Source organism: Podarcis liolepis (genome assembly GCF_965112155.1).
Source record: "Podarcis liolepis genome assembly, chromosome: 18".
Lineage (NCBI taxonomy): Eukaryota > Metazoa > Chordata > Lepidosauria > Squamata > Lacertidae > Podarcis > Podarcis liolepis.
Genome location: NC_139572.1, coordinates 3,991,493 through 4,018,670, shown reverse-complemented (window position 1 = coordinate 4,018,670; position 27,178 = coordinate 3,991,493). Strand labels below are relative to the sequence as shown.

At 51.1% G+C, this 27,178-nt stretch overlaps 1 protein-coding gene and 2 long non-coding RNA genes across 3 annotated transcripts in view; 2 read left to right on the top strand and 1 right to left on the bottom strand.

Moving 5' to 3' along the window:
* The window catches only part of LOC310697648, a 272,049-nt gene that overhangs the window by 143,339 nt on the left and 101,532 nt on the right, over positions 1-27,178 (top strand). The gene's annotated exons all lie outside the window — the stretch shown is intronic.
* Positions 2,500-27,178, top strand: part of LOC310697634 — a 62,009-nt gene continuing 37,330 nt past the window's right edge. Inside the window, exons 1-2 of the long non-coding RNA XR_014521120.1 lie at positions 2,500-2,590; positions 19,662-19,735. This is a non-coding gene — a long non-coding RNA (uncharacterized lncRNA). The remainder of the gene's footprint in view (positions 2,591-19,661; positions 19,736-27,178) is intronic.
* C2CD4C (C2 calcium dependent domain containing 4C) lies at positions 14,860-25,807 on the bottom strand. Its single transcript, XM_083483936.1, has 2 exons — positions 25,649-25,807; positions 14,860-17,777 (listed from the first exon to the last, which is right to left on the bottom strand). Exons 1-2 carry the CDS (start codon positions 25,790-25,792, stop codon positions 16,413-16,415), a joined length of 1,509 nt encoding a protein of 502 aa, XP_083340062.1. The 5' UTR covers positions 25,793-25,807; the 3' UTR covers positions 14,860-16,412.

Here is a 27,178-nt window from a genome sequence, read left to right as displayed (position 1 = left end):
GGCACCCTGAGCCAGGAATTAGGTGTTGATTTCATGCGGAGAGGAGCAGTCTCAGAGGTGCCTCCAAAGTCAACGCAAGCTTTTAAATATAAGCCTCTCGATCGCCGCCGGCGTTATTTAAAGCACACGGTAATTGAAAAACGGGATGATTAATTGCTCCCACACTGCCAACATCCACTGGGGGTTGTGTTTTTAATTTATTTATTTATGACAAAACATCTCCACTCTTCGAGAATAGAAACTCGCAAATGAAAATCTGGGGAAGATGGAGAGAGAGGGAGATAAACGAGGAACCTACAGAGATCTGGTGACCATCCGAGAAGACGAAGGAAGACTTGAAGCAGGCGTAGGCAAATATAGCACTTTGATGTGCTTTCGAACTGCTAGGTTGTCAGGAGCAGGGACCAAGAAGCGAGGTTACAGGGAACCAGGCAGAGGGCCTTCTCGGTGGTGGCACCTGCCCTGTGGAATGCCCTCCCATCAGATGTCAAGGAAATAAACAAAGACCTGACTTTTAGAAGACATTTGCTTGGTTCCCTGTAACCTCACTTCTCGCAGGGAGGGAACCGCCAGAAGGCCCTTCGGAGCTGGACCTCAGTGTCCGGGCAGAACGATGGGGGTGGAGACGCTCCTTCAGGTGTGATCTGAGTGCTATTCCCCACCCTGGCAATTCCTCTCTTTCTATCCTTCTCAAAAACGTGCCGGTACCAAACCTTTCCCTCTCAGAGGTTGGAATGCTTGTGAACCTTCTTTGTCACCCATCAAGCATCCGAGCTGATGGCTTGGTCATTTCTCAAACCCAGTTTTCGGTGGGACGTGCTGCTAGCAGGCCCCGGGGCACCGATTTGTTGCTTTCAGCAGGTGGTGGGGGGAACAGTTTGATCCCAGAGCTAAACTGCCCTTTTATGAACACGCAGACCGTTCCGTTTGTTAAAAGCTCTGCAAATGGCTGCGTAATTTGGGAAGGGGGGGGGAGAGAGAAACAAACAAGCAGGCGTTTTGAAACGCGGCAGCTTCACTGATACCTCTCTTTGCCACCTGCCCTGCCACCCCCCTGCTGCCTGTGTTGTCAAGATGTCTGCTTCATGTCTGGGGTGTCTCAACAGGATGCTATTTTTAATTGCTCCCTGCCGCGCCGCGCCGCCACACTTTTATTATGCACCGAGGTGCTGTTGTGGCTGCAGGGGAGGAGGCGTGGTCGAGTCAGGAGCGACTCGTTTCCCAGACGAGCAAGAGCGTCAAAGCTCAGGCCAAGTCTGAACAATAAGCAGATTGACAGCTGACACTCAGATTCTCCACCCCCCTGTCAGAACGGAGCTTCAGGGTGACATTTGGTAGCAGATCAACTCCCCGCTGCGCCGGCGATTCTTCTGGTAGGAAGCTTGAAGAGTTTTATACATGTGCCAGCCAGGGCTATTTCTCTAGAAAATAAACATATATATAATAAAATATATTTATTAGGTATTATCCTTCCTCACGTTTGTGAGTTCAGCATAGCGCCATCCCTTTGCAGCTGGAAGGAGAAGCTTAGATAGGCTGGCACCTCCAAAATATAGGACATAGGTCTTCAACCAGTGAGGGCCAGTGCTGTCCTGGAGAACCTCTCCTGGAAGCTTTTGGGGTGCAATTAGCTGTCCTATCCGAACTTGTTGTCTTTGTCCATGGAGTTTTTTCCATGGAGTTTTTTAATGAGGGTGAAAGAGGAGAGTGCAAAATATGGTCTGAAGCTCAACATCAAAAAAAGGAAGATCATGGCCACTGGGCCCATCACCTCCTGGCAAATAGAAGGGGAAGAAATGGAGGCAATGAGAGATTTTACTTTCTTGGGCTCCATGATCACTGCAGATGGAAACAGCAGCCACGAAATTAAAAGGCGCCTGCTTCTTGGGAGAAAAGCAATGACAAACCTGGACAGCATCTTCAAAAGCAGAGATATCACCTTGCCAACAAAGGTCCATATAGTTCAAGCTCTGGTTTTCCCAGTAGTGATGTATGGAAATGAGAGCTGGACCATCAAGAAGGCTGATCGCCGAAGAACGGATGCTTTTGAATTCTGGTGCTGGAGGAGACTCTTGAGAGTCCCATGGACTGCAAGAAGATCAAACCGATCCATTCTTAAGGAAATCAGCCCTGAGTGCTCACTACAAGGACAGATCCTGAAGCTGAGGCTCCAAGACTTTGGTCACCTCAGAAGAGAAGACTCTCTGGAAAAGACCCTGATGTTGGGAAAGATGGAGGGCACAAGGAGAAGGGGACGACAGAGGACGAGATGGTGGGACAGTGTTCTCGAAGCTTCCAGCATGAGTTTGACCAAACTGCAGGAGGCAGTGGAAGACAGGAGTGCCTGGTGTCCTCTGGTCCAGGGGGTCATGAAGAGTTGGAGAACAACAACATTCAACCCTGAGTTAAAAAGGTAAAGGGACCCTTGACAGTTAGGTCCAGTCGTGGCCGACTCTGGGGTTGCGGCGCTCATCTCACTTTATTGGCCAAGGGAGCGTACAGCTTCCGGGTCATGTGGCCAGCAGGACTGAGCCGCTTCTGGCGAACCAGAGCAGTGCACAGAAACGCTGTTTACCTTCCCGCTGGAGCGGTACCTATTTATCTATTTTCACTTTTGATGTGCTTTTGAACTGCTAGGTTGGCAGGAGCTGGGACCGAGCAATGGGAGCTCACCTTGTTGCGGGGATTGAACCGCCGACCTTCTGATCGGCAAGACCTAGGCTCTGTGGTTTAACCCCCAGCGCCACCCGTGTCCCTAAGAATGGCTTAAATAAAGCCAGCAGACCAGAGAAAGCTGCCAACATGATTATAATAACTGGAAGAAAACAGGAAGGGAAATGAACGCAGATCAGGAACATCCAAACCGCCACCCTTTTCCAAGCGCTGCACCTGTGTCCAGGGTTAATGAACTTTCAGAGGCTGGCAGCCCTTAAGAGCTCATGTGTTTGTGTGAATGCTGTGTGAGTCACCGCCGGCTGCCCCCTGTGAGCTCCTCCGGCTGGCTTGAAAAGAGGAGCGCGACCCCCTCTGCTTTGTCTCTGGGGGAGTCTTCTTAACACTCCCCCCACTCTGGAGGGTTGGCAGGCAACCCATTGTAGGCCACCAAGGGATGGATGGGTGAATGACGTCACTTGCGACAAGGTGGCGGGATGAGATGTCAGGATGAGAGGAACTGGCAGCTGTCCATTTACTAATTAGCAGTGATCATCATCTCAGGTTTGTTCCCCGGGAGCGGGAGGAAAAACAAAAAAACAGATGAGCCTCTTCGGCTCTAATTTTGCTTTCACCTTAATTTCCTCTCTACACACACTTTGTGAGTTCTGTATTTAGGAGAACAAGCCCTTGATTGTCAGGAATGGTTGATTCATCCCAATTATTATTATTATTTAATTTGATTTCTCCCCCCCCCCAGGATAGCTTACACAAAGGGGGCAGGAACGAGCATGTGGTTGGCCGGAAAAAAATGTGGGCACCTTTTGTCATATGAGGTGGGCCTGTAAGGCAATAAAGATGATATATTGTTGTTGTTGTTGTTGTTGTTTAGTCATTTAGTCGTGTCCGCCTCTTCGTGACCCCCTGGACCAGAGAACGCCAGGCCTTCCTGTCTTCCACTGCCTCCCGCAGTTTAGTCAAACTCATGCTGGCAGCTTCGAGAACACTGTCCTATCATCTCGTCCTCTGTCGTCCCCTTCTCCTTGTGCCCTCCATCTGAAGAAGTGTGCATGCACACGAAAGCTCATACCAAGAACTAACTTAGTTGGTCTTTAAGGTGCTACTGGAAGGAATTTTTTTATTTTAACTCTACAGACATTTGTTGAATAGATCACACTTTTTTTGGCGCAGAAAAATGGCCACGGACCTCCATCTTATCGCTTCTGAGTGGACACAGCACTCTGCAATCACACCTACACCCAAATTGTGGAGAGCTCGTTGGTTTTTGTGGAGTAGCAATCACATCCCTGGCAATCCAATATAGAAGGCTTGACAGCAAGCCGAACTCGTGTCTCCAGACACTGCCACTTGCTTGTCGGCGGCTGGCAGCGAAGCCTAAAAACACTCTTGATAAATAAATAGCCTTTGTAAAATCACCTTTATTTTTAAAAACCAACAACCCTTTTTTTTTAAAGCAAAACAACCCAGTTATTTTTTTCATGCTGAAGTGGCCTGAAGATGCAGAATCAAGGGAGACCCCCACCACCACCATTTTGTTTGAAGCAATATCAACAGCCAAGCTATTATCTGGTCCAGTGGCCAGGAAATCTGGTTGGGTGGTGCGGCATAGTGGTCGGAGCGTTGGGCTAGGCCATCAGCAAACTTTTTCAGCAGGGGGCCAGGCCACTGTCCCTCAGACCTTGTGGAGGGCCAGACTATATTTTGGGGGGGGGGGGAATGAATGAATTCCTATGCCCCACAAATAACCCAGAGGTGCATTTTAAATAAAAGAACACATTCTCCTCATGTAAAAACACGCTGATTCCCGGACCATCCGCAGGCCGGATTTAGAAGGCGATTGGGCCGGATCCGGCTCCCGGGCCTTAATTTGCCTACCCACGGGATAGGACTTGTTGGGAAACCATGGTTACAATCTCTCAATTTTCTCTCAGCCTGACTTACAGTGGTGCCCCGCAAGACGAATGCCTCGCAAGACGAAAAACTCGCTAGACGAAAGGGTTTTGCGGTTTTTGAGCTGCTTCGCAAGACGAATTTCCCTATGGGCTTGCTTCGCAAGACGAAAACGTCTTGCGTTTTTTGCAAGTTTCTTTCCTTTTTCGTAACACCGTTAATACAGTTGCGACTTGACTTCGAGGAGCAACTCATAGAACACGGTGTGGTAGCCTTTTCTGAGGTTTTTGGCGATTTTTGAAGCTTTTCCAAAACTTTTCCGACACCGTGATTCGCAAGACGAAAAATTCGCTAGACGAAAAAACTCGCGGAACGAATTTTTTCGGGAGGCACCACTGTACCTTACAGGGTCATTGTGGGAATAAAATGGGGAAGGGGGTGTGGCTATCAGAATACTCCACCTTGAGTTTTGAAGGCGGAATGCAACAACAATAATTATTATAATAATAATTTATTATTTACACCCCGCCCTTCCGGCGGGGTTTCCCCAGCCACTCTGGGCGGCTCCCAACAGAATATTAAAAACAACGAATACCCCAAACAGAAGGTGCTGGAAAGGTAGTGTGATGGCCCAATTCAAAGTGCTGGTTTTTGACCTATAAAGCCTTAAACGGCTCAAGACCATAATACCTCAAGGACTGCCTCTTTCCATATGAACCTACCCGGACCCCGAGACCATCTTCTGAGGCCCTCCTTCGTGTGTCTCCTCCTCGAGAGGTCCGGAGGGTGGCAACACGAGAACGGGGCCTTCTCTGTGGTGGCTCCCCGTCAGTAGAATGCTCTCCCCAGGGATGTTTGCCTGGCGCCTTCATTATATACCTTTAGGTGCCAGGCAAAAGCGTTCCTTTTCAATCAGGCCTTTGGTTGATCTGATTGACATTCCTATATTCTTTTGCCAACAAAGGACCATATAGTTCAAGCTATGGTTTTCCCAGTAGTGATGTATGGAAGTGAGAGCTGGACCATAAAGAAGGCAGATCGCTGAAGAATTGATGCTTTTGAGTTCTGGTGCTGGAGGAGACTCTTGAGAGTCCCATGGACTGCAAGAAGATCCAACCTCTCCATTCTGAAGGAAATCAGCCCTGAGTGCTCACTGGAAGGACAGATCCTGAAGCTGAGGCTCCAAGACTTTGGCCACCTCAGGAGAAGAGAAGACTCCCTGGAAAAGACCCTGATGTTGGGAAAGATGGAGGGCGCAAGGAGAAGGGGACGACAGAGGACGAGATGGTGGGACAGTGTTCTCGAAGCTACCAGCATGAATTTGACCAAACTGCGGGAGGCAGTGGAAGACAGGAGTGCCTGGCATGCTCTGGTCCAGGGGGTCACGAAGAGGCAGACATGACTAAATGACTAAACAACAACAAAATACCCTTTTAAAATGTGTCTGGGGTTTTATTTTGGGGGTGGTGGTGTTATTGGGTTATTGTTTTGATTTTATATATTGTGATCTTTCCTGTGAACTGCTCTGAGGCCTCCGGGTATAGGGCCGTATATAAATTCAATAAGTAAAAATAAAAATAGCTAAGGGAGTTCCTGTTTCGAATCTCACCCCTGCTGTGAACTAAGTGGTCTTTAAACAAGCGTGTTGCTTTCAGCTCCAGGTCAATAACTCCGACTAAAAGCACAGGGAGATAGATTTCCCACCATCCTGCTAGAGATGGGAGAGGATTCAATTCAGTTTGCCTTCAAAACAAACCCACCTAATTTGTGCTTTCCAGAAGAATCGCAGAATTGTAGAGTTGGAAGTGTCCTTTAGTGAATGCAGGAATCTTAGCTAGTCTGTGAACCCAAAGCACAGCCACCTTTAACAATTTGTCCTTCTATCGGGGATTATTTGGCTGCGATTCCTGCATTTTAGAAGATTTTTAGAAGGCATCTGAAGGCAGCCCTGTTCAGGGAAGCTTTTAATGTTTAATAGGCTATTATATTTTAATATTCTGTTGGAAGCTGCCCAGAGTGGCTGGAGAAACCCAGCCAGATGGGCGGGGTATAAATAATACAGTGGTGCCCCGCAAGACGAATGCCTCGCAAGACAGAAAACTCGCTAGACGAAAGAGTTTTCCGTTTTGGAGGTGCTTCGCAAAATGAATCTCCTATGGGCTTGCTTCGCAAGACGACAATGCCTTGCGAGTTCCTGCGGGGTTTTTCCCCTCCCCCCCTTTTTCTAAGCCGCTAAGCCGCTTATCAGCTGATCCGATCAGCAGATAAGCCGCTAAAAGCCACTAATAGCGCTAATAGCGCTAATCCGCTAATCCGTCAATGGGCTTGCTTCGCAAGACGAAAAAACCGCTAGACGAAGAGAATCGCAGAACGGATTCTTTTCGTCTTGTGAGGCACCACTGTATGTTGTTGTTTAGTCGTTGAGTCGTGTCCGCCTCTTTGTGACCCCCTGGACCAGAGCACGCCAGGCACTCCTGTCTTCCACTGCCTCCTGCAGTTTGTTCAGACTCGTGTTTGTAGCTTCGAGAACACTGTCCCACCATCTCGTCCTCTGTCGTCCCCTTCTCCTTATGCCCTCCATCTTTCCCAACATCAGGGTCTTTTCCAGGGAGTCTTCTCTTCTCCTGAGGTGGCCAAAGTCTTGGAGCCTCAGCTTCAGGATCTGTCCTTCCAGTGAGCACTCAGGGCTGATTTCCTTCAGAATGGAGAGGTTTGATCTTCTTGCAGTCCATGGGACTCTCAAGAGTCTCCTCCAGCACCAGAATTCAAAAGCATCCATTCTTCGGCGATCAGCCTTCTTGATGGTCCAGCTCTCACTTCCATACATCACTACTGGGAAAACCATGGCTTGAACTATACGGACCTTTGTTGGCAAGGTGATGTCTCTGCTATTATTATTATTATTATTATTATTATTATTATTATTATTATTATTGCTGCAGAGGGTTGGACTAAATGACCCGTAGTTTCTGCTCTACAATTTTGCAATTCTACAATTCTATGAATTTTGCAACACAGTTCTCCAGGGAACGAATGGGTACAAAATTCATACATTCGGGTCCAAGTGTGTATTTGATTGATGTAAATAAGCTGGGGGAATTCATGATTTACGAGGAATTTGCTTTGCAAAAAAAATTGTTTATTTGGGGGGAAATTGTACAGGGCATGTAAATATTTAGGAGACGCCCTCTCTCAAAAAAATTGCTGGTGAATTTTCACGAGGACTTCAGAAACACAGTCTGACAACTGAGTTTAAGATTGGGAAATATTAGAGATGGGGAGAAAGAGTTTTGCCCTCCTTTGCAAATCATTTTAATTTCACATCTGGATTCTGTACCCTGCAGATAATATTTCAGAAGAAAGGGGCTGTTAAATCCACTGCCACTCTTTCTAGTGGAGGAGCAAAGCATTCTGCGGACGCTGCAAAAAAAAGGGGAAAACATCAGCGGATTTTTAAAAACAAAAGCTGGTTCTTTTGCCCTTGGGCTCCTGGCAGTAACACAGCTTGCCGTCTTCCCTCTCTGTCCATTTTACTGCCTTTTCCGCAGCTGTCCTTAAGCAGAGTAGAACAGAGTGCAATTCTTTGTCTTGTCTGCGGGATTCATCAATCTCCCTGTTCTGTCAGGAGCATCCGTGGAAGCAGTTGGATGGGAGATTTCGCAAAAAGCTTCCAGCCGTCTCTTGCCAAGAAAGAAAGTGCTCTCTCTCTCTCTCTCTCTCTCTCTCTCTCTCTTTCTTTCTCCTTCGCTCTTTAAACCAGCCTCTCTGCTTCCTACGACGATGGGAAGAGCCAACGTCTCAGCGAGCAAGAAAATTATCTCTCTATTTAATGTAGACTGGGGTCCTTCGGTCTTCGCAAGTTCCTCTTTGGGGCCAGACCTTTCGATTCTTTCAGTAAAGAGTTAACTTCGCTGACATTACGTCGTTTATTGTTTGATTGCAGACGTACGCCTGGAGTAAAGGTAAAGGTAAAGGTATCCCTGACCATTAGGTCCAGTCGTGGCCGACTCTGGGGTTGCGGAGCTCATCTCGCTTTACTGGCCGAGGGAGCCGGCGTACAGCTTCCGGGTCATGTGGCCAGCAGGACTAAGCCGCTTCTGGCGAACCAGAGCAGCGCACGGAAACGCCGTTTGCCTTCCCGCCAGAGCGGTACCTACATATCTACTTGCACTTTGACGTGCTTTCGAACTGCTAGGTTGGCAGGAGCAGGGACTGAGCAACAGGAGCTCACCCTGTCACGGGGATTCAAACCGCCGACCTTTTGATCGGCAAGTCCTAGGCTCTGTGGTTTAACCCACAGCGCCACCCTATCAATTAAAATGAGAATTGTCCTCTTTTTTGCTCTTCAAAATATGGCTGCCCAATGCCAAGTCTTAACCACGGCAATCCCTGGTGACAGGATTAGCGAAAGGACTTAACCTGGGTTATCCCAATGTTTCTCCCTCCCTGATCCACTTTCTGCAGCCGGGGAAATCTCCCTGAGGTCTCCTCCACGCTTCAATCTCATCCACTTTCCCTCTGAAGTGGCCTTAATTCCAGACAATCACCCACTAATTAGCTCATTTAACCGGCTTCCTTTATTGATGTGCATTACCCAAGCGCAGCGATAATTTTATTTATTTTTTCTAAGAGTGAGATTGTACAACATTTCCTCTTTGGCTTCCCCTCATATTTATTCTTACTTCTTTTACTTTATGGATGCTTAATGAGAGCTATTAACGATCCTTTGTTTGTTTGAGTAAGCAGGGATCTCGCAGATAACCTAAGGGCATGAGACGAGCCTGACAGACCGGACTCTAATATCATGTAGGTCACAGACATAGGCAAACACCGGCCCTCCAGATGTTTTGGACTACAATTCCCATCATCCCTGACCACTGGTTCTGTTAGCTAGGGATGATGAGAGTTGTAGTCCCAAACAGTAGGGCAGTATCTTATTCTTTTCACTAAGGGCTGCAAGCTTTTCCACTCACTTCAGCATGGATGTCAAAGGACGGCTATGTCTCGGTTCTCAGAACATTCAACTGGCTACTCCATATAACACGGGTCCTGAAAGACCTACATTGGCTCCAAGTACGTTTCCAAGCACAATTCAAAGTGTTGGTGCTGACCTTGAAAGCCCTAAACGGCCCTGTATACCTGAAGGAGCGTCTCCACCCCCATCATCCAGCCCAGACACTGAGGTCCAGCTCCGAGGGCCTTCTGGCGGTTCCCTCCCTGCTAGAAGCGAGGTTGCAGGGCACCAGGCACAGGGCCTTCTCGGTGGTGGCACCCGCCCTGTGGAACGCCCCCCCCATCAGATGTCAAGGAAATAAACGACTACCTAATAAACAACGGGAGCTCACCCCGTCGCGGGGATTCGAACCGCCGACCTTCCGGTCAGCAAGCCCAAGAGGCTCAGGGGTTTAGACCACAGCGCCATCTGCGTCCCTTTCTATCAGGCCCTTGGAGCCATCCTCAGTCCACGCCCCTTTCCCCAGGCCACACCCTCCCTGTCCAAGCCACTCCCCTCGCTGACCTCGGGAAGGATGCATTTAGGCTTAAAAAATGCTGCCCACTCCTGGAATATAGGCTTTCATCATATTGCTCCTAAGGCACTCAGATGGGACGCGGGTGGCGCTGTGGGTTAAACCACAGAGCCTAGGGCTTGCCGATCAGAAGGTTGGCGGTTCGAATCCCCGCGACCGGGTGAGCTCCTGTTGCTCGGTCCCAGCTCCTGCAAACCTAGCAGTTCAAAAGCACGCCTGTGCAAGTAGATAAATAGGTACCACTCCGGCGGGAAGGTAAACGGCGTTTCCATGCACCGCTCTGGTGCACCAGAAGTGGTTTAGTCATACTGGCCACATGACCCGGAAGCTGTACGCCGGCTCCCTCGGCCAATAAAGCGAGATGAGCGCCGCAACCCCAGAGTTGGCCTAATGGACCTAATGGTCAGGGGTCCCTTTACCTTTAAGGCACTCAGAGTCCCAGCTGCCATACACCAGTTGAGAGGCAGCGAGGTTCAATGGTTACAGCACCAAGACTAGGAATGAGGTGTTGTTGCAATCTTTACCCAGCCGCTCTCTGATCGGCTCAACTTGGCTATGAAGTTTGCTCAAGCTTGCCGCCACCCCTTACCTTGGCCCAGTGGCGTAGCGTGGGTTGTCAGCACCCGGGGCAAGGCAAGTAATTTGCGCCCCCTAACCCGTGGATTTGCGCCCCCTAACCCGTGGATTTGCGCCCCCTAACCCTAACCCCCAGATGTTGCGCCCGGTGCGGCCGGCCCCCCTGCACCCCCCACGCTACGCCACTGCCTTGGCCTCCCCCTTGCAGGGTCGTGGTGAGGATTTTCTTAAGAAAAGGGGACTGTGGCTCTTAGGCTGAGGAAGGGGTCACCCCCCCCCTCCAGCTGTATTCTGCTCCGTGAGTTGAAACCAGAAATCGAGACCAGGAAAAAAAATCACTCCGTGCACATTCAAGAACTTGGAGAAAGGTTTAGCAATCCCATGCTCTGTGTAAAAGTCTTTTATATATAGATATAGATATATTAAAAAACAATAACAATCATTGTTATAATTATGAAATAGGAACCAACTGGTGATACAGTAACAAGGAATCATCGGATCATTGGAAAAAAAGCATTTCTTGCAGAGGTTACACTCAAAATTCACCTGCCACTGTCCAAACTGCACAAAGTCAAAAATACAGCTGACAGAAGTTCACGGCCCTCCCCTCCCCCCAATATTACCATCATTCGTTATTGTTATTATTATAAACAATCAATAAGCAAATCGTTTGCCAAGAAGGCAACAGAAAGGCGGACTGGTGTGGCTTGCAACATCTCCCAGCAGCAACCATGCAGAAGACACCCGATAAAACAGATTCGATAGAGAGATTAAATAGGTAGGTTAATTCAGGTGCAATAGGAATAAGAGCAAGCAAAGGTTGTCGTTCCCCCAAATCCACACACACACACACACACACACACACACACACACACACACACTCCAACAAGATTATCTCCTTTGTTTGGCAGGCAAACAGACTCCAGAAGCCTGAGGCTTTCGCAAGCAACGGTAAAACGAAGAGACGGTTTTATATCTGTATATATAAATATATATATAAAAAAATCAGTTGGCACTCTGTTAACAAGGTATTTGGGTGGGGGAGAAAGCAAGAGGGGATTAACCCAAATTTCAGCGCCCCTTGACGTCCTGCACTTGGTCCAGCTCTACAATAACCCGAGAGAGATGAAGAGATGTCTGGATTATTGTTTTCCCATCGCCTCAACCACCGCTTCCAGAGATGAGCTTTATTATTTTGCTTCTGTGTGTCTGTTTACTGTCTTCTGGGGTTTCAGGCCGAAGGCTGATCTGTTTATTTTAATCAGCGGCTGAGAGAAGCAGAGATTGGGTTGAATTGAGGGATGGGGGTGTGTGCAGCAGAGGAGCTGGGGGGGTGGAAGTTAAACCAGAAAACCAGGGGTCTCCTCGTTACTGTCAAAGCCTCTGGGACCAAAAGGGTTTCTGGGAAGAGTGGAAAGACGTCTCCATTTTACGGGAGAGGAGGTTCCCCCGGCAGGTATAATTAATCGCGTTCGGAAAACCATCGGCTCAATTCCGACACTCGGCTTTACAAACCTAGAAAACAAAAAAGGAAAACCCTTGGAGCAGAAACGCAGAGAGATCATAAGGCACCGCTCAATAACCGTGTCTCGCCATCCCAAAATATGCAGGAGGCGTTTTGCCAGAAGGTTTTCCCCAGCCGGCGAAGGGCAGTGGGAAAAGCACGTCTCTTTGTTTTCTCTCTTAGAGAGGCCAGGACTTCGAACGATTTCTTGGCTCTGATCAGAATCCCAGATGTTTGTGCTTTGTGCAACACTCCAGGGAAGCCTTGTTTGTTCTGTGTACAGCATTTGGCACCCGACGGGGGGGGGGGGGTTGGGTAGGGTGGGGAGTGGGAGACTGAGAGGGCTCTGTGCATCTCTGCAATAGTGGAAGGGTGACCCTGTCTGGTGAGGATGGGACAACTCATTGCGGAATAATAATAATAATTTATTATTTATACCCCGCCCATCTGGCTGGGCTTCCCCAGCCACTCTGGGCGGCTTCCAGCAAAATATTAAAATACCGTAACACATCAAACATTAAAAGCTTCCCTAAACAGGGCTGCCTTCAGATGTCTCCTAAAAGTCTGGTAGTTGTTGTTCTCTTTGACATCTGTGAGACCTACATTGGCTCCCAGGATGTTTCTGATCACAATTCAAAGTGTTGGTGCTGACCTTGAAAGACCTAAATGGCCCAGTATCCCTGAAGGAGTGTCTCCACCCCCATCGTCCAGCCCGGACACTGAGGTCCAGCTCCGAGGGCCTTCTGGCAGTTCCCTCACTGCGAGAAGTGAGGTTACAAGGAACCAGGCAGAGGGCCTTCTCGGTGGTGGCGCCCACCCTGTGGAACGCCCTCCCACCGGATATCAAAGAGAACAACAACTACCAGACTTTTAGAAGACATCTGAAGGCAGCCCTGTTTAGGGAAGCTTTTAATGTATGATATTTTATCGTGTTTTTAGTATTCTGTTGAAAGCTGCCAGAGTGGCTGGGGAGACCCAGCTAGATGGGAGGAGTATAATTAATAATAATTATTATTATAGTTGCAGTGTTCCCTGCAGCGCCGGAGGCTTCGTGCCCTGTGTGACCAAACCAATCACACTCCCCTAAATCTGTCTTTGGCGTGTTTGTCATCCATCAACAAGCATCTACACAGAGCCTCTGCCCATGAGGATTAAAAGGCAGCAATGTTCGATAGGCAACTCCCAGGCAATGTTTTGCCCCTGGCACCTGTCCATCAAAGGGTGTTGCTGATTCCAGCACAACTGCCCACCTTTCTTAAAGTAAAGGTAAAGGGACCCCTGACCATTAGGTCCTGTCGTGACCGACTCTGGGGTTGCGGCGCTCATCTCGCTTTACTGGCCGAGGGAGCCGGCGTACAGCTTCCGGGTCATGTGGCCAGCATGACTAAGCTGCTTCTGGCGAACCAGAGCAGAGCACGGAAACGCCGTTTACCTTCCCGCCAGAGCGGTACCTATTTATCTACTTGCACTTTGACGTGCTTTCGAACTGCTAGGTTGGCAGGAGCAGGGACCGAGCAACGGGAGCTCATCCCATCGCAGGGATTCGAACCGACAACCTTCTGATTGGCAAGCCCTAGGCTCTGTGATTTAACCCACAGCGCCACCCGCGTCCCTCCAGCTTCCTTAGCCATCACCAAATAGAGACGTTTAAAAGTGCTTTTCTTTTGTGCAAAAGTGGGGGTGGCTTGTCGGTTTTGAGGAAGCGAGAAACGGGCAGTGTGGGGGGAGAAGGGAACCCTGACGGAGCACTTCAAAGCCAACGCAAGAATTCTCAAAAAGTAGGAGGAAGGGAAAGAGCGGATGACGGTGGGTGATAGGTATCGGATAGCCCAAGTGTGAAAACAACCATAGCTCAGCCACAGAGCACATGCATTGCATGCAAGCAGTCCCAGATTCGAATCCTGGTCCCGCCGGTTATCTCCTTGCCTGCCATGCGGGAGGTCTGGATCAGTGCTGAGATCTCCACTTCCTAAGGAAGGGGACCGTAACTCAGAAGAAGAAGAAGAAGAAGAAGAAGAAGAAGAAGAAGAAGAAGAAGAAGAAGAGGAGGAGGAGGAGGAGGAGTTTGGATTTGAAATCCCGCTTTATCACTACCCGAAGGAGTCTCAAAGCGGCTCACATTCTCCTTTCCCTTCCTCCCCCACAACAAACACTCTGTGAGGTGAGTGGGGCTGAGAGACTTCAGAGAAGTGTGACTGGCCCAAGGTCACCCAGCAGCTGCATGTGGAGGAGCGGGGAAGCGAACTCGGTTCACCAGATTACGAGTCCACCGCTCTTAACCACTACACCACACTGGCTCTAGCAGTAGAGCACTATGTTTTTGCCTGTAGAAGGTCCCAGTTCCAATCCCTATCTCCAGTTAGAAGGAACACAGACATCAAGAGAGATGAGGAAGACCCTGCTCCGACCGAAAACCCTGGACCAGATATGGACCAGAGCAGTGTAAGGCAATTTAAGGGGGCTTCCCTGCTTCCAGAGAAGGGGGGGGAGTTACCGTATTTTTTGCTCTATAAGACTCACTTATAGTAAGGGGAAAGGTGTGTGTGTCTTACGGAGCGAATGCAGGCTGCGCAGCTATCCCAGAAGCCAGAACCGCAAGAGGGATTGCTGATTTCGCTGCGCAGCGATCCCTCTTGCTGTTCTGGCTTCTGGGATTCAGAATATTTTTCTTCTTCTTTTCCTCCTCCAAAAACTAGGTGCGTCTTGTGGTCTGGTGCGTCTTATAGAGCGAAAAATACGGTGCCTATTTGGGCAGCGTAACAGAGGCCGCAAAGCCACAAACTCATCACACCGGGAGCGGCTCTGCCTGTTGGGTTTTCCCAATGGGAAAAGAAGGTAGAAAGATGAACACCCCCCCAATTCTACAAAACATCTGGTGCTGGCCTTCATGACAGCAGCTTTACAGCTTTGGAAAGGGGGGGGTGCTTCTGGGTCTCCCCACTGCCCATAGGTCCTTGCTAGGGTAAAGGTAAAGGGACCCCTGACCATTAGGTCCAGTCGTGGCCGACTCTGGGGTTGCGGCGCTCATCTCGCTTTACTGGCCGAGGAAGCCGGCGTACAGCTTCCGGGTCATGTGGCCAGCAGGACTAAGCCGCTTCTGGCGAACCGGAGCAGCGCACGGAAACGCCGTTTACCTTCCCGCCGGAGTGGTACCTATTTATCTACTTGCACTTTGAGGTGCTTTCGAACTGCTAGGTTGGCAGGAGCAGGGACCGAGCAACGGGAGCTCACCCCGTCACGGGGATTCAAACTGCCGACCTTCTGATCGGCAAGTCCTAGGCTCTGTGGTTTAACCCACAGCGCCACCCGCGTCCCATCCTTGCTAGGGTACCTCCTTGCAAAAGAACGGGCCACCCCCAGCTCCCAGGTGCAAATCCATCGTTTGCAAAAGGTCGTTAAGGCAAGGATGTTCGGATAATGAGGGTCATTTCCCCTGTCCCCTTTCCCATAAGGCAACTGGGTTATTTACACTGAGGGTCACCAACACAGCAACTGTGGCAACACAGGAAACCCGCAGGAAAGTCTCTTCCCCTAACCGCCACCCAAAATTAGTTCCTGATATAAGCGTTCCGTCGTACCCAACAGAACAGGTCGTGTGTCCACAACCATTTCTCCGGGTTTCTAAACGCACCCACAGATCCCATAAATTTGGTGGCCCCTGGTTCACGCTGTCTTCCACCGGATTAATTCCTGTCTGTTGACCACCTTTGCTCAGACGTCGGTCAAGCACAGCTGATGGCCGATGGGGATCGCCAGTTTGCTACACTGCATGCAGTTTAACGGGGTCCAGGTACAACAGGGAGAAGGAAGCAGAGCAAAAAGACCGTTGCGCTCATGCATCAACATGCCGCAGCAAAAATCCGTTCTGAGGATCCCTTCCCAGACTTACAACAGCCCTATAGTCACCCCCCTTATCTTCCCGCAATGAGCTCATCTCTTTGATAAACTCAGAATGCTTCGCTGTGCACAGGGCAAAATCTCGTCCACCCCGGACAGGCAATTATATTTTCGATCTCGCCAGGAAAGGGATCGCATCAGCAGCCGGCGAGATTACATGCTTACTCCCCCCCTCCCTGCCCTAAAACATGCAGCAAGCATTTTTTTCGGGGGTGGGGGACACACTGAGTAGCCATCACCATCTTGTGACAGCCTCCCCCTCCAACTTCCTTGTATTTACAGGGTGGAGGAACGAGCCGTTCTGGACAGGATGGATGCAAGCGGGAGACGCGACCAAGGTCGTTTTATAAAAATGGGAGCAAAGACGTTAAGGGGAGCTCCTTTTCCCCCATCAGGGTATCTCTCTTGAGGCTGCCTCCCTTGTTGAGCACCTTGACCTTGAGGGACAGTTTCTTGGCATTGCTGGCCCCCAGTCCGTCGAAGAAGAAATCTTCGTTGAAGACGGGGTAGCGGCTGTTCTTGATGATGGTGCTGCGCTGCTTCTGCAACTTCCCGGGGTTCAGATAGAGGGCCACGCAGCAGTTGATGCTCCGCGCGTCGCAGTGCTTGTCATAGAGGTCTTCCGCCGTGATGACGCGCACCCGAAGGCGGGCGCTCGAAGGGTTGTACTCGGCCGCCAGCCGCATGCTGCCCCCTTTGCTCAGCGGAATGATGTGCTCCTTGTGAAGCCGTTCCGGTTGGTCCGCCGGCACCGCCGGCTGTTGCGCCGCACCGGCTGCCCCCGCGGGTGGGGTGGCGCACCGCTGGCGCCGCTGCGAGCTGGGGCTGGTGTCGGCTGAGCTGTCGTCGGTGGAGAGGGAGCTGTTGCGCGCCACCGAGTGCTTCAGCTTGATGACTTTGGACTGGCTCTCCTGGCTGAAGATCTTGAGGAGCGACACCGAGCGCGAGAGCAAGGGGGAGCCGAACGGGGACGATTCAGCCGAGGAGCACGTGTCGCTTTCGCCGCCACTGAAGTAGCGGTAGGGGTTCATGAGGGACATGCTGATGTCCGAAGGGTTGAGGTGGCCGCCCTCGCCGTTGGTCTTGCTCCCTCCCGAAGGAGACCTCCGCTGGGAGCTGGGAGAGGTCGACTGCGACGGGCACAGGCTGGTGTGCTCGCTGTGGAAGAGGGACTCCTTGCGGCGAGTGTGCGGGCTCTCCATGAGCGTGGCGAAGCCGTACGACGTCTGCGCCTTGGGCACGTACGGCAGGGACATGGCTGTCTGCGACTGGGGGTCCGCGTTGGTGCTGAAGTCCTCCTCCGATGCCCATTCGTCGGCGCTCTCGATCTGGATGATGTGGCGGCTGGCGGCCTTCAGGAGATTCTTACTTTCCGAGGCAGCTTTGGCCGGCAAGCGTGGGCTACGCTGCGGCTTGCGGGCTGAGAGGTTCTGCTCCGAGGCCGACGTGCCCAGATTGGGCTTTGCCTTCCCTTCTGCCCCCTCTGCTTCTGGGGGCACCATCGGGAGCTTGGGCGGGATGAAGAAATCCGGGATCTTGTCCGGCGTCAGGACGTTGCTGTACAGAGGCCCTTTGGACTGCTTATCGCCGGAGTCGCCGTTCCCCCGGGAGCCACCGTTCTCCACCGAGCCGCGGATTTTCTCCAGTAACCACATTTTCTCACTTCTGCAGCTCCCCTTTCCAGGAGAGGAGTTGGCAAGTCCTGACACCTGATAGGCAGAAAGAAGAGAGGGTTAATGGTAGCTAAGAGACTGATATTGACGAACGGGAAGAATGAAGGCATGGTCTGTCAGGGACCGTGCTGAGGAGGGCTGCACTGATGAGGAATGGTGGGAGCCTCTCTCTTGCTCCTGATACGGATCCTGAATCTTCCCAGGAGCAGGAAGACAGTGCAGTGGTACCTTGGTTTAAGGACAGCCCTGTTTACAAACTATTCGGTTTACGAACTCTGCAAAACCGGAAGCAGTGTCCCGGTTTGTGAACTTTACCTTCGTCTAAGAATGGAATAAGGGACGCGGGTGGCGCTGTGGGTTAAACCACAGAGCCGAGGACTTGCCGATCAGAAGGTCGGCGGTTCGAATCCCCGTGACGGGGTGAGCTCCCGTTGCTCGGTCCCTGCTCCTGCCAACCTAGCAGTTCGAAAGCACGTCAAAGTACAAGTAGATAAATAGGTACCGCTCCAGCGGGAAGGTAAACGGCGTTTCCGTGCGCTGCTCTGGTTCGCCAGAAGCGGCTTAGTCATGCTGGCCACATGACCTGGAAGCTGTACGCCGGCTCCCTCGGCCAATAAAGCAACTCTGGGCAGCTCCCAACAAAAGATTAAAAATACATTAAATTTTTTCCTATATATTCATATAATATTTTTCCCCTTTACACAGTTGTGTGTCTTTTTGCCTGCTTTCTTTCCCCTTTTTCTTTGTGCATCACTTTATACTGTATAATTGAAATATCAATAAAATAAAATATCAATAATAAAAAAGAGGACAGGGTGGTGGAAAATAAAAACGAAGAAGGAATCAGTCTTCGGGGGAAGGTGAGCGCTGCAGCCTCGCCCTAATTGATTTCACAGGGGCAAATTTGCAAATCTACTTCCAATGCATATAAATCTATTTGCATATCGACAGCAGCGGCAACCTAAAGCTTGCTTTGGTTCTCTTGCGTGGAAGTTTACAAATAGGGAGAGAAAGAAATGATGAGTGGCAAAGCAACAGAAGGTGTCTGTTTGCAAAAGAATAAAACGAATGACTAGGGTATTTTTGCCCGGTGTGCTTCACAAAACCAGCAGGTCGCCTTGAAAAAAGTGAGATGTTGCAGCTCGTATTGATGAAAATGCAGACTTTCGAAACATCTGTAGCTCTGTATCTCCTGCCCCTCCCTGCCTGCGGACTGTCTGGCCAGAGTGGTGCATGCTCTGGTTATCTCCCGCTTGGACTACTGTAATGCGCTCTACGTGGGGCTACTTTTGAAGGTGACTCGGAAACTACAACTAATCCAGAATGCGGCAACTAGACTGGTGACTGGGAGCGGCCGCCGAGACCATATAACACCGGACTTGAAAGACCTACATTGGCTCCCAGTACGTTTCCGAGCACAATTCAAAGTGTTGGTGCTGACCTTTAAAGCCCTAAACGGCCTCGGTCCAGTATACCTGAAGGAGCGTCTCCACCCCCATCATTCTGCCCGGACGCTGAGGTCCAGCGCCGAGGGCCTTCTGGCGGTTCCCTCATTGCGAGAAGCAAAGCTACAGGGAACCAGGCAGAGGGCCTTCTTGGTGGTGGCGCCCGCCCTGTGGAACGCCCTTCCAGCAGATGTCAAAGCGATAAACAACTACCTGACATTCAGAAGACATCTTAAGGCAGCCCTGTTCAGGGAAGTTTTTAACGTGTGATATTTTACTGTATTTTTGGGTTCTATGGAAGCCGCCCAGAGTGGCTGGGGAGGCCCAGCCAGATGGGCGGGGTATAAATAATAAATTATTATTATTATTATCATCTTGAGTCAAGAACTCCCTCCTGTAGCTTTATAGACATCTGGCTCTCCTGCCTCTCAGGGGGTTGGACTAGATGACCCTCGCGTCCCTTCCAGCTCTAAAGATTCTGTGATTTTATGAAAGTCTCTGCCCACAGAAACAGGAGCGGGGGGGTTCATAAAATCATATAATTGCAGAGTTGGAAGAGACCCCAAGGATCATGTCTGCGTCGCAAAATGATGCACATCCAAAAAGTGTGTAGTTTGGATAGGTAAAGGTAAAGGGACCCCTGACCATTAGGTCCAGTCGTGACCGACTCTGGGGTTGCGGCGCTCATCTTGCTTTACTGGCTGAGGGAGCCGGCGTACAGCTTCCGGGTCATGTGGCCAGCAGGATTAAGCTGCTTCTGGCGAACCAGAGCAGCGCACGGAAATGCCGTTTACCTTCCCACCAGAGCGGTACCTATTTATCTACTTGCACTTTGACGTGCTTTCGAACTGCTAGGTTGGCAGGAGCAGGGACCGAGCAACGGGAGCTCATCCCATGGTGGGGATTCGAACCGCCGACCTTCTGATTGGCAAGCCCTAGGCTCTGTGGTTTAACCCACAGCGCCACCCGCGTCCCTAGCCTGTTTAGTCCACCAACCAGATCTCCGTAGGAAACCAGCACAAGACCACTCTCTCTTTGGCCATCTCCAGCAATTGCTGCATCTGACCCAAGGCAGACCATAGTCCTTGTGGCTAGTAGCTGCCAGCAGCCTTTCCCTCCTCTGTGAATTGGTCCAACCCTCTTTTAAAACCATCCTAGTTCTGCTGGAGGGACGCGGGTTGGGCTGTGGGTTAAACCACAGAGCCTAGGACTTGCCGATCAGAAGGTTGGCGGTTCGAATCCCTGCGATGGGATGAGCTCCCGTTGCTCGGTCCCTGCTCCTGCCAACCTAGCAGTTCGAAAGCACGTCAAAGTGCAAGTAGATAAATAGGTTCCACTCTGGCGGGAAGGTAAACGGCGTTTCCGTGCGCTGCTCTGGTTCGCCAGAAGCGGCTTAGTCCTGCTGGCCACATGACCCGGAAGCTGTACGCTGGCTCCCTCAGCCAATAAAGCGAGATGAGCGCCACAACCCCAGAGTCGGCCACGACTGGACCTAATGGTCAGGGGTCCCTTTACCTTAGTTCTGCTGGAGAGAGTTCCACAGTTTAACTATGCGTTGAGCGAACAATGGCGTTCTCTTCTTCCATCCTGCAACTCTCTGGGTGCAGATTTCACTAGGGTACATTGCTCCCTTCGCTGCCACATAAAAAACCTGACATGCACACAAAGAATTCTCTCTCTGTTCATCATTTCCAGGTGTGCAAGGAAGGAAAAACGTGAAAATCTGATTTTGCTCCTGGCATCCCCACAGCTGACTCTTTTAGCTCTCGCACTTCCCGCTGAAGAATCATCTCCTGTGAGCTTAAAAGGCTCTATTTCCCACCGGACTCCAGATATTCCACCTCACACCAACAGACATTAAGCCTAGATGCCAGCGTCTGCTACAAAATGACCGGCCCGAGACCCAGGGGAAACCGTCTGAAGGCTATAAACACTCGCTTGCCTCTCAACTTCTTCGCCAGTGACAAATGCTTTTCCGATGGCGCTGAAAAGCAACATTCCTTCAAAGCACACACACACACACTTTATCTCTCTCTGCCTTTGCAGAGAGGAAGAGAATCAATACTGCACTGATATTTGCCACACAAATGCTGGGCGCCTCTAGACGGATGAACTTCACGGGGAGGGGGGGACAGAGGTCTGCGTTCAGAGTGAGGGCAGCTTTTGCTGCAGCTGACTCAAAAGGCGTGAGAAATTGCATGCCACTACTGCAGCCCATGGGGACGCGGGTGGCGCTGTGGGTTAAACCACAGAGCCTAGGACTTGCCGATCAGAAGGTCGTCAGTTCGAATCCCTGCAATGACGGGGTGAGCTCCCGTTGCTCGGTCCCTGCTCCTGCCAACCTAGCAGTTCGAAGGCACGTCAAAGTGCAAGTAGATCAATAGGTACCGCTCTGGCGGGAAGGTAAACGGCGTTTCCGTGCGCTGCTCTGGTTCGCCAGAAGCGGCTTAGTCATGCTGCCCACATGACCCAGCCAGTAAAGCGAGATGAGCGTCGCAACCCCAGAGTCGGCCACGACTGGACCTAATGGTCAGGGGTCCCTTTACCTTACACAGATGGCCACTGTTGTAGAAAACTGGGGGGGGGGGAGGGTTGATCTTTGCTGCCACAAGGGACTCTGAGCCCCTTAAGTCTATGACTGGTCTGAGAAAGGATGGAGGCAGCTTTCAGTGAAAGCAAAGAAGATTTTTATTTTTCTGTTGCAAAAATAGTGAGATGAGCGCCGCAACCCCAGAGTCGGCCACGACTGGACCTAATGGTCAGGGGTCCCTTTACCTTTACTGCGGCCTGTGCCTTGTTAGCCCCCAAATGGAAAACGAGCGAGGTCCCAACCAAAGAATAATGGCAACTTGAGTTGACAGAATATGCACAACTCGCAGGCATAACATATAGAATAAGAGAACAAGAAGGACATAGGTTTAGAGAAGATTGGAAAACGTTTATTGGCTCTATGGGAAAGAGTTGCATAGAGCTGTAAACGCGGGTAGCGTCAAGATAAATCCAGCAGTGTAAACAAGTTTTGATGGAATAATGAACGGTCTGGTTTTTGCAAAATATGCGGGGATTTACAATATGCGAAATGAACAAGGGAAGGAGAAGAAGGGAAGTCGTCGATGTCTTAAGGATGTAAAATGAGTATTTTCAGTTGTAAAGCAAAAAACTTAATAAAACTATATACGAAAGGCTCTTTCGGGTACCTCTGAAACCCAACAGAGCTGAAGATTTGGAGAAGAGGGGGGGAAAGTCCTTCTTCATACAGCAGAGTTAAAACTGAATCAGTAATGGCTACCAAATTGGGTGGTTTGAAAATTGCATGCCACAACTGCAGCCCATGGGGTCGTGGGTGGCGCTGTGGGTTAAACCACAGAGCCTAGGACTTGCCGATCAGAAGGTCGTCAGTTCGAATCCCTGCGACGGGGTGAGCTCCCGTTGCTCGGTCCCTGCTCCTGCCCACCTAGCAGTTCTAAAGCATGCCAGTGCAAGTAGATAAATAGGTACCGCTCCGGCGGGAAGGTAAACGGCGTTTCCGTGCGCTGCTCTGGTTTCCATCACAGTCTCCCGTTGCGCCAGAAGTGGTTTAGTCCTGCTGGCCACATGACCCGGAAAGCTGTCTGCGGACAAACGCCGGCTCCCTCGGCCTGAAAGTGAGATGAGCGCCGCAACCCCATAGTCGCCTTTGACTGGACTTAACTGTCCAGGGGTCCTTTGCCTTTACCTTACTACTACTACTAATAATAATTAGGATGCCACAGGTGACTATATACCTGAAATCCATTTGGACAGCAAGTTTTGGCTGCAGACCTTCAGAGTCTGCCGCTGGGCAGCATAGACAGCTGTCGTGGCTCTCAATTACGTTAAATGTGAATTCTTATATTTCCTGTGCAAGGGAAAGCGCCAGCTCCCGGATTTCTTCGGGGGGGGGGCATGTGCTTTAAATGTGCATTAGGTAAAGGGTAAAGGGACCCCTGACCATTAGGCCCAGTCGTGGCCGACTCTGGGGTTGCGGCGCTCATCTCGCTTTACTGGCCGAGGGAGCCTGCGTACAGCTTCCGGGTCATGTGGCCAGCAGGACTAAGCCGCTTCTGGCGAACCAGAGTAGTGCATGGAAAAGCCGTTTACCTTCCCGCCGGAGTGGTGCCTATTTATCTACTTGCACTTTGAGGTGCTTTCGAACTGCTAGGTGGGCAGGAGCAGGGACCGAGCAACGGGAGCTCACCCTGTCACGAGGATTCAAACCGCCGACCTTCTGATCGGCAAGTCCTAGGCTCTGTGGTTTACCCCACAGCGCCACCCGCGTCCCTAAATGTGCATCAGGTGTGCTTTAAACATACTGCGTGGGTCTGCCCTCAGTTCCTCGCTTACCCTGTTCTGAGTTCCAGTTCTCCACATCGGTTCATGATTTTTGAAAAAAGAGTCCCCATGAAAATTCAACAGCGCTTTAGTGAAAACTTCTCCTCCTATACATACATCTGTATTAAATTTTGCCTGATACGTTCCATGCATTCTTTTTGCAAAGCATTCCCTCCCTAATAATAAGGCTTTTCCTGGGTTGTTCTCACCTTTGTATGTGTGCTTTAGCCCTGCTCATTCAATTTTTTTGCACGCATTTTGTTTGTTTGCCTGCAGAACCGCATTGCAAAATTGCGGGTTTCAGAGGACGGCTGTGTTTCAGTTCCCCAGATCGTTCCGGGAAGAGCAAACCCAAATCGATTTGCTTTCCAGTGCAAATTGAATCGGATTGCTCCTTTATCAATCTTCCGCTTGGGGGGGGGGGGAAGGGCGTCTGGGGAAATCGATGGCCCCCTGCCAACATCACCAAAGGCTAGGGCTCATGGGAGTTGTAGTTCAGCAATCTCTGAAGGGTCACAGCAACGTGTTAAAGGGTCCGCTAGACTCGGTCCCTGGTATTCTGGAGAGCGACTGGCTCTCCGAAACCCTCGAGCCAGCTGGACTAGCGGTCAGAGTCAGTGCAACAGAGCTTTGTGTGACTTCACACTTTACAACATCTCTCCGGTTCTGCTCCAATTTGCCAGTTCTTGCCTTGGGAGAACAATATTAGACCGAGGTGGTCTGGAAAAGCATTCCTGGTTTCCGACGGGGAGGCAGCACACATCAAACTCCCGGTAGCCCCTGGTTCTGAGAGACGGTCCACTTCAGCACTCTGCGGCAGCGGCTGTTGAATCACAGAACTGCGGGACGGAAAGGGACTCCCAAAGCTCATCTAGACCAACCCCCGGGATCAGGGCTCAAATGCAGGAATCGCAGCCGATGTGCTGAGCTGCAAGTTGGAAACGCTCTCTCTTTGCTCCCAAAAAACCACGCCGTCCATCCGTGCTCTCCTGAAGGAGCCACATCCCTCAGTCCAGGTAGTCCACACCTGAAAACCACAAAGGTGGACCCTGCCTCTCAAGGGAGAGATTGTGGGTGGCAGAGGCAAGGAAGCAGCCCAACAGAAGCAAAGCAGCCTCAGCTGGGCATCCTGTGAAATCGGCGACCTGTTCATCAAAGAGCCCTTTTGCAAAGCTGCCATGTGCTCTGGGAGACCTACAGAGGTTCCTTCCACCGAGTCGGACCTTTGGTCCACCTCACCAACTGAATCTAACCAGGCCAGGGACCTAGATTCGTGCTGCCCACACTGGCTGGCAGCAGCACCCTCCAGAGTTTCAGGCGGGGATAATCTCTCGCTTCCACCTGGAGATTTTCTAGCACTGAGGCACGGTTCACCCCCTTGAGGGGCAGTGCCAGAGGTTAGGGGCTCAGCCAGCCACCCCACCCTCCTCCTGACCCCTGACCTCAGCTTCAAAGAAGTGGGGTCTACAAAGACAAGTTCTCCGCTAACATCTGGACAGATGCGATACAAGTCTAGAGGTTACGTCTGGTTTAGAGAACCGTTTCTTTCCCAGGCTGAGACTGGCGCAGGTTGCACCGTCGTTCGTATCCCCTGGGCTGGCCGAAGCAGCCAGCCTGTTCCACCCGTGGTCAAATATTTGGACTGGGTCTCTCTCTCAAACACACCTGCGGACCTCGTGACGTCCCCTTTGCTGATGCTGCTCTGCAAATCGGCACGAAACTTTGCCAGCTTTGTTCTGGCTCCCCCACCTCGCTTCCTTCCCTGTGGGGCTTTCTGCCACACTCCGCACATGCTCAGGGGACACCTCGACTGGGTCCTGCCGGGGGGGGGGGGGACCTTCTGGGCGACTTTTGAGGCTGCAACCGGGCTCAAAACATCACCCCCGGGTCGAACTTTGCCAGCCAACTGGCCCCGAGACCCCTGACCTTTCTCTGGACCCCCGGATGCGACAAAGGAAATTATATATGGGGAATCCGTAGCCTCAGAAAACATTCTGAGGAAGGACCTAAGGAAGGGGGGATTAAAACCCAGCAAACCAATTCCCCCCTCCTTTTTTTAAGCTGTTGCGCAGAGTGTTGATAAGAAAAAGTAGAGAAACTGACTGTACTCACCTGTAAGTTGAAAACTCCGGCGGAGACAGGGGCTGCGATGTTTCTGGAGGGGGTGAGATGCTCTCCGCACCTAGTCCGGCTGCAAATGAAGTAGGCGAGAGACCTGCGCTCAGTTTTATAGCCGGCTCGGTTAGCACCGTTCATTCATCACGGGAGAAGGCTTCCAATTACAAGCTGCGCGCAGCCCTGCCGTATTCCTCCTAAGACAGCGACGGGCAGTTTTTTTTTTTTTTATTCTTTCTCTCTCTCTCTCAACACCCCCCACCCCTCTCCGCAAGACCCCCCCCCCATCTGCCACCGCTGTCACGCAGAAGCCTGTTGCAATGAATTGGGGAGGGGGGATAGGGACATGCCAACTTGTAACGCATCCCGAAGCATCCTAAAACCTTTTTTAATATTATAAAAAACGCAGCTGCCCTCGCCAGCTCAGCCTTCTCCCTCTGATTTCTATTCTTCTCGTTTTCCGCAGAGAGCAACGTAACAAATGTTGTACGGAGGACGTGTTTAATTGTTCCCATTCCTTCCCTCTCCCCCGCCAATTTCACCCCCCATTCCTTCCCTCTCCCCCGTCAATTTCACCCCCCAATTGTCCCAATAACATGCGCCCGGTTGCAAGGTTCAAACCTTCAACATACGCAAAGAGAGACTTTATTTATCCAGCCCAGACCTCGCTGCTTTTGACCAGGGGCTGGGAAATTGGGGGGCGGCGGGTGGGGGGCGGGATATGCGCTCAGAGCCAGAAACCTCTGGAGGGATCGCAAGGTGATGGTCCGAAAAGAGCGGCTTTGGCTTCTGAGCGCACGCAGAGTGCGTTTCACCAGTGGCGTAGCGTGGGGGGTGCAGGGGGGGCCGGCCGCACCGGGCGCAACATCTGGGGGTTAGGGTTAGGGGGCGCAAATCCACGGGTTAGGGGGCGCAAATTACTTGCCTGGCCCCGGGTGCTGACAACCCACGCTACGCCACTGCGTTTCACACACGCCCAAAGCTCTCCGGTGAACACTGCGCCCGAACCAGATGGGTGGGGTTTGTCGATACAGCCTTGCCGGTCAGCGCAGTTGGTTAGAGCAGGGGTCAGCAAACTTTTTCAGCAGGGGGCCGGTCCACTGTCCCTCTGACCTTGGGGGGGGGCGGACTATATTTTGAAAAAATCAAATTAAAAAATGAACGAATTCCTATGCCCCACAAATAACCCAGAGATGCATTTTAAATAAAAGGGCACATTCTACTCATGTAAAAACACGCTGATCCCGGACCGTCCGCGGGCCGGATTGAGAAGGCGATTGGGCCGGATCCGGCCCCTGGGCCTTAGGTTGCCTACCCATGGATTAGAGCATGGCACTGATAAGGAGAAGGGCACGGGTCTGATCCCCCTATGGGGGCGTATTGCAGGGGTTGGACTAGATGACCCATGAGGTCCCATTGGGCTCTAGGGATTCTATTTTTCTGTACCTGTGTGGCTCTCTGGATACTGCTGGACTCCAGCCCATCGCCAGTGGTGAACGATGATGGGAGCCGCTGCACCCCCAACAA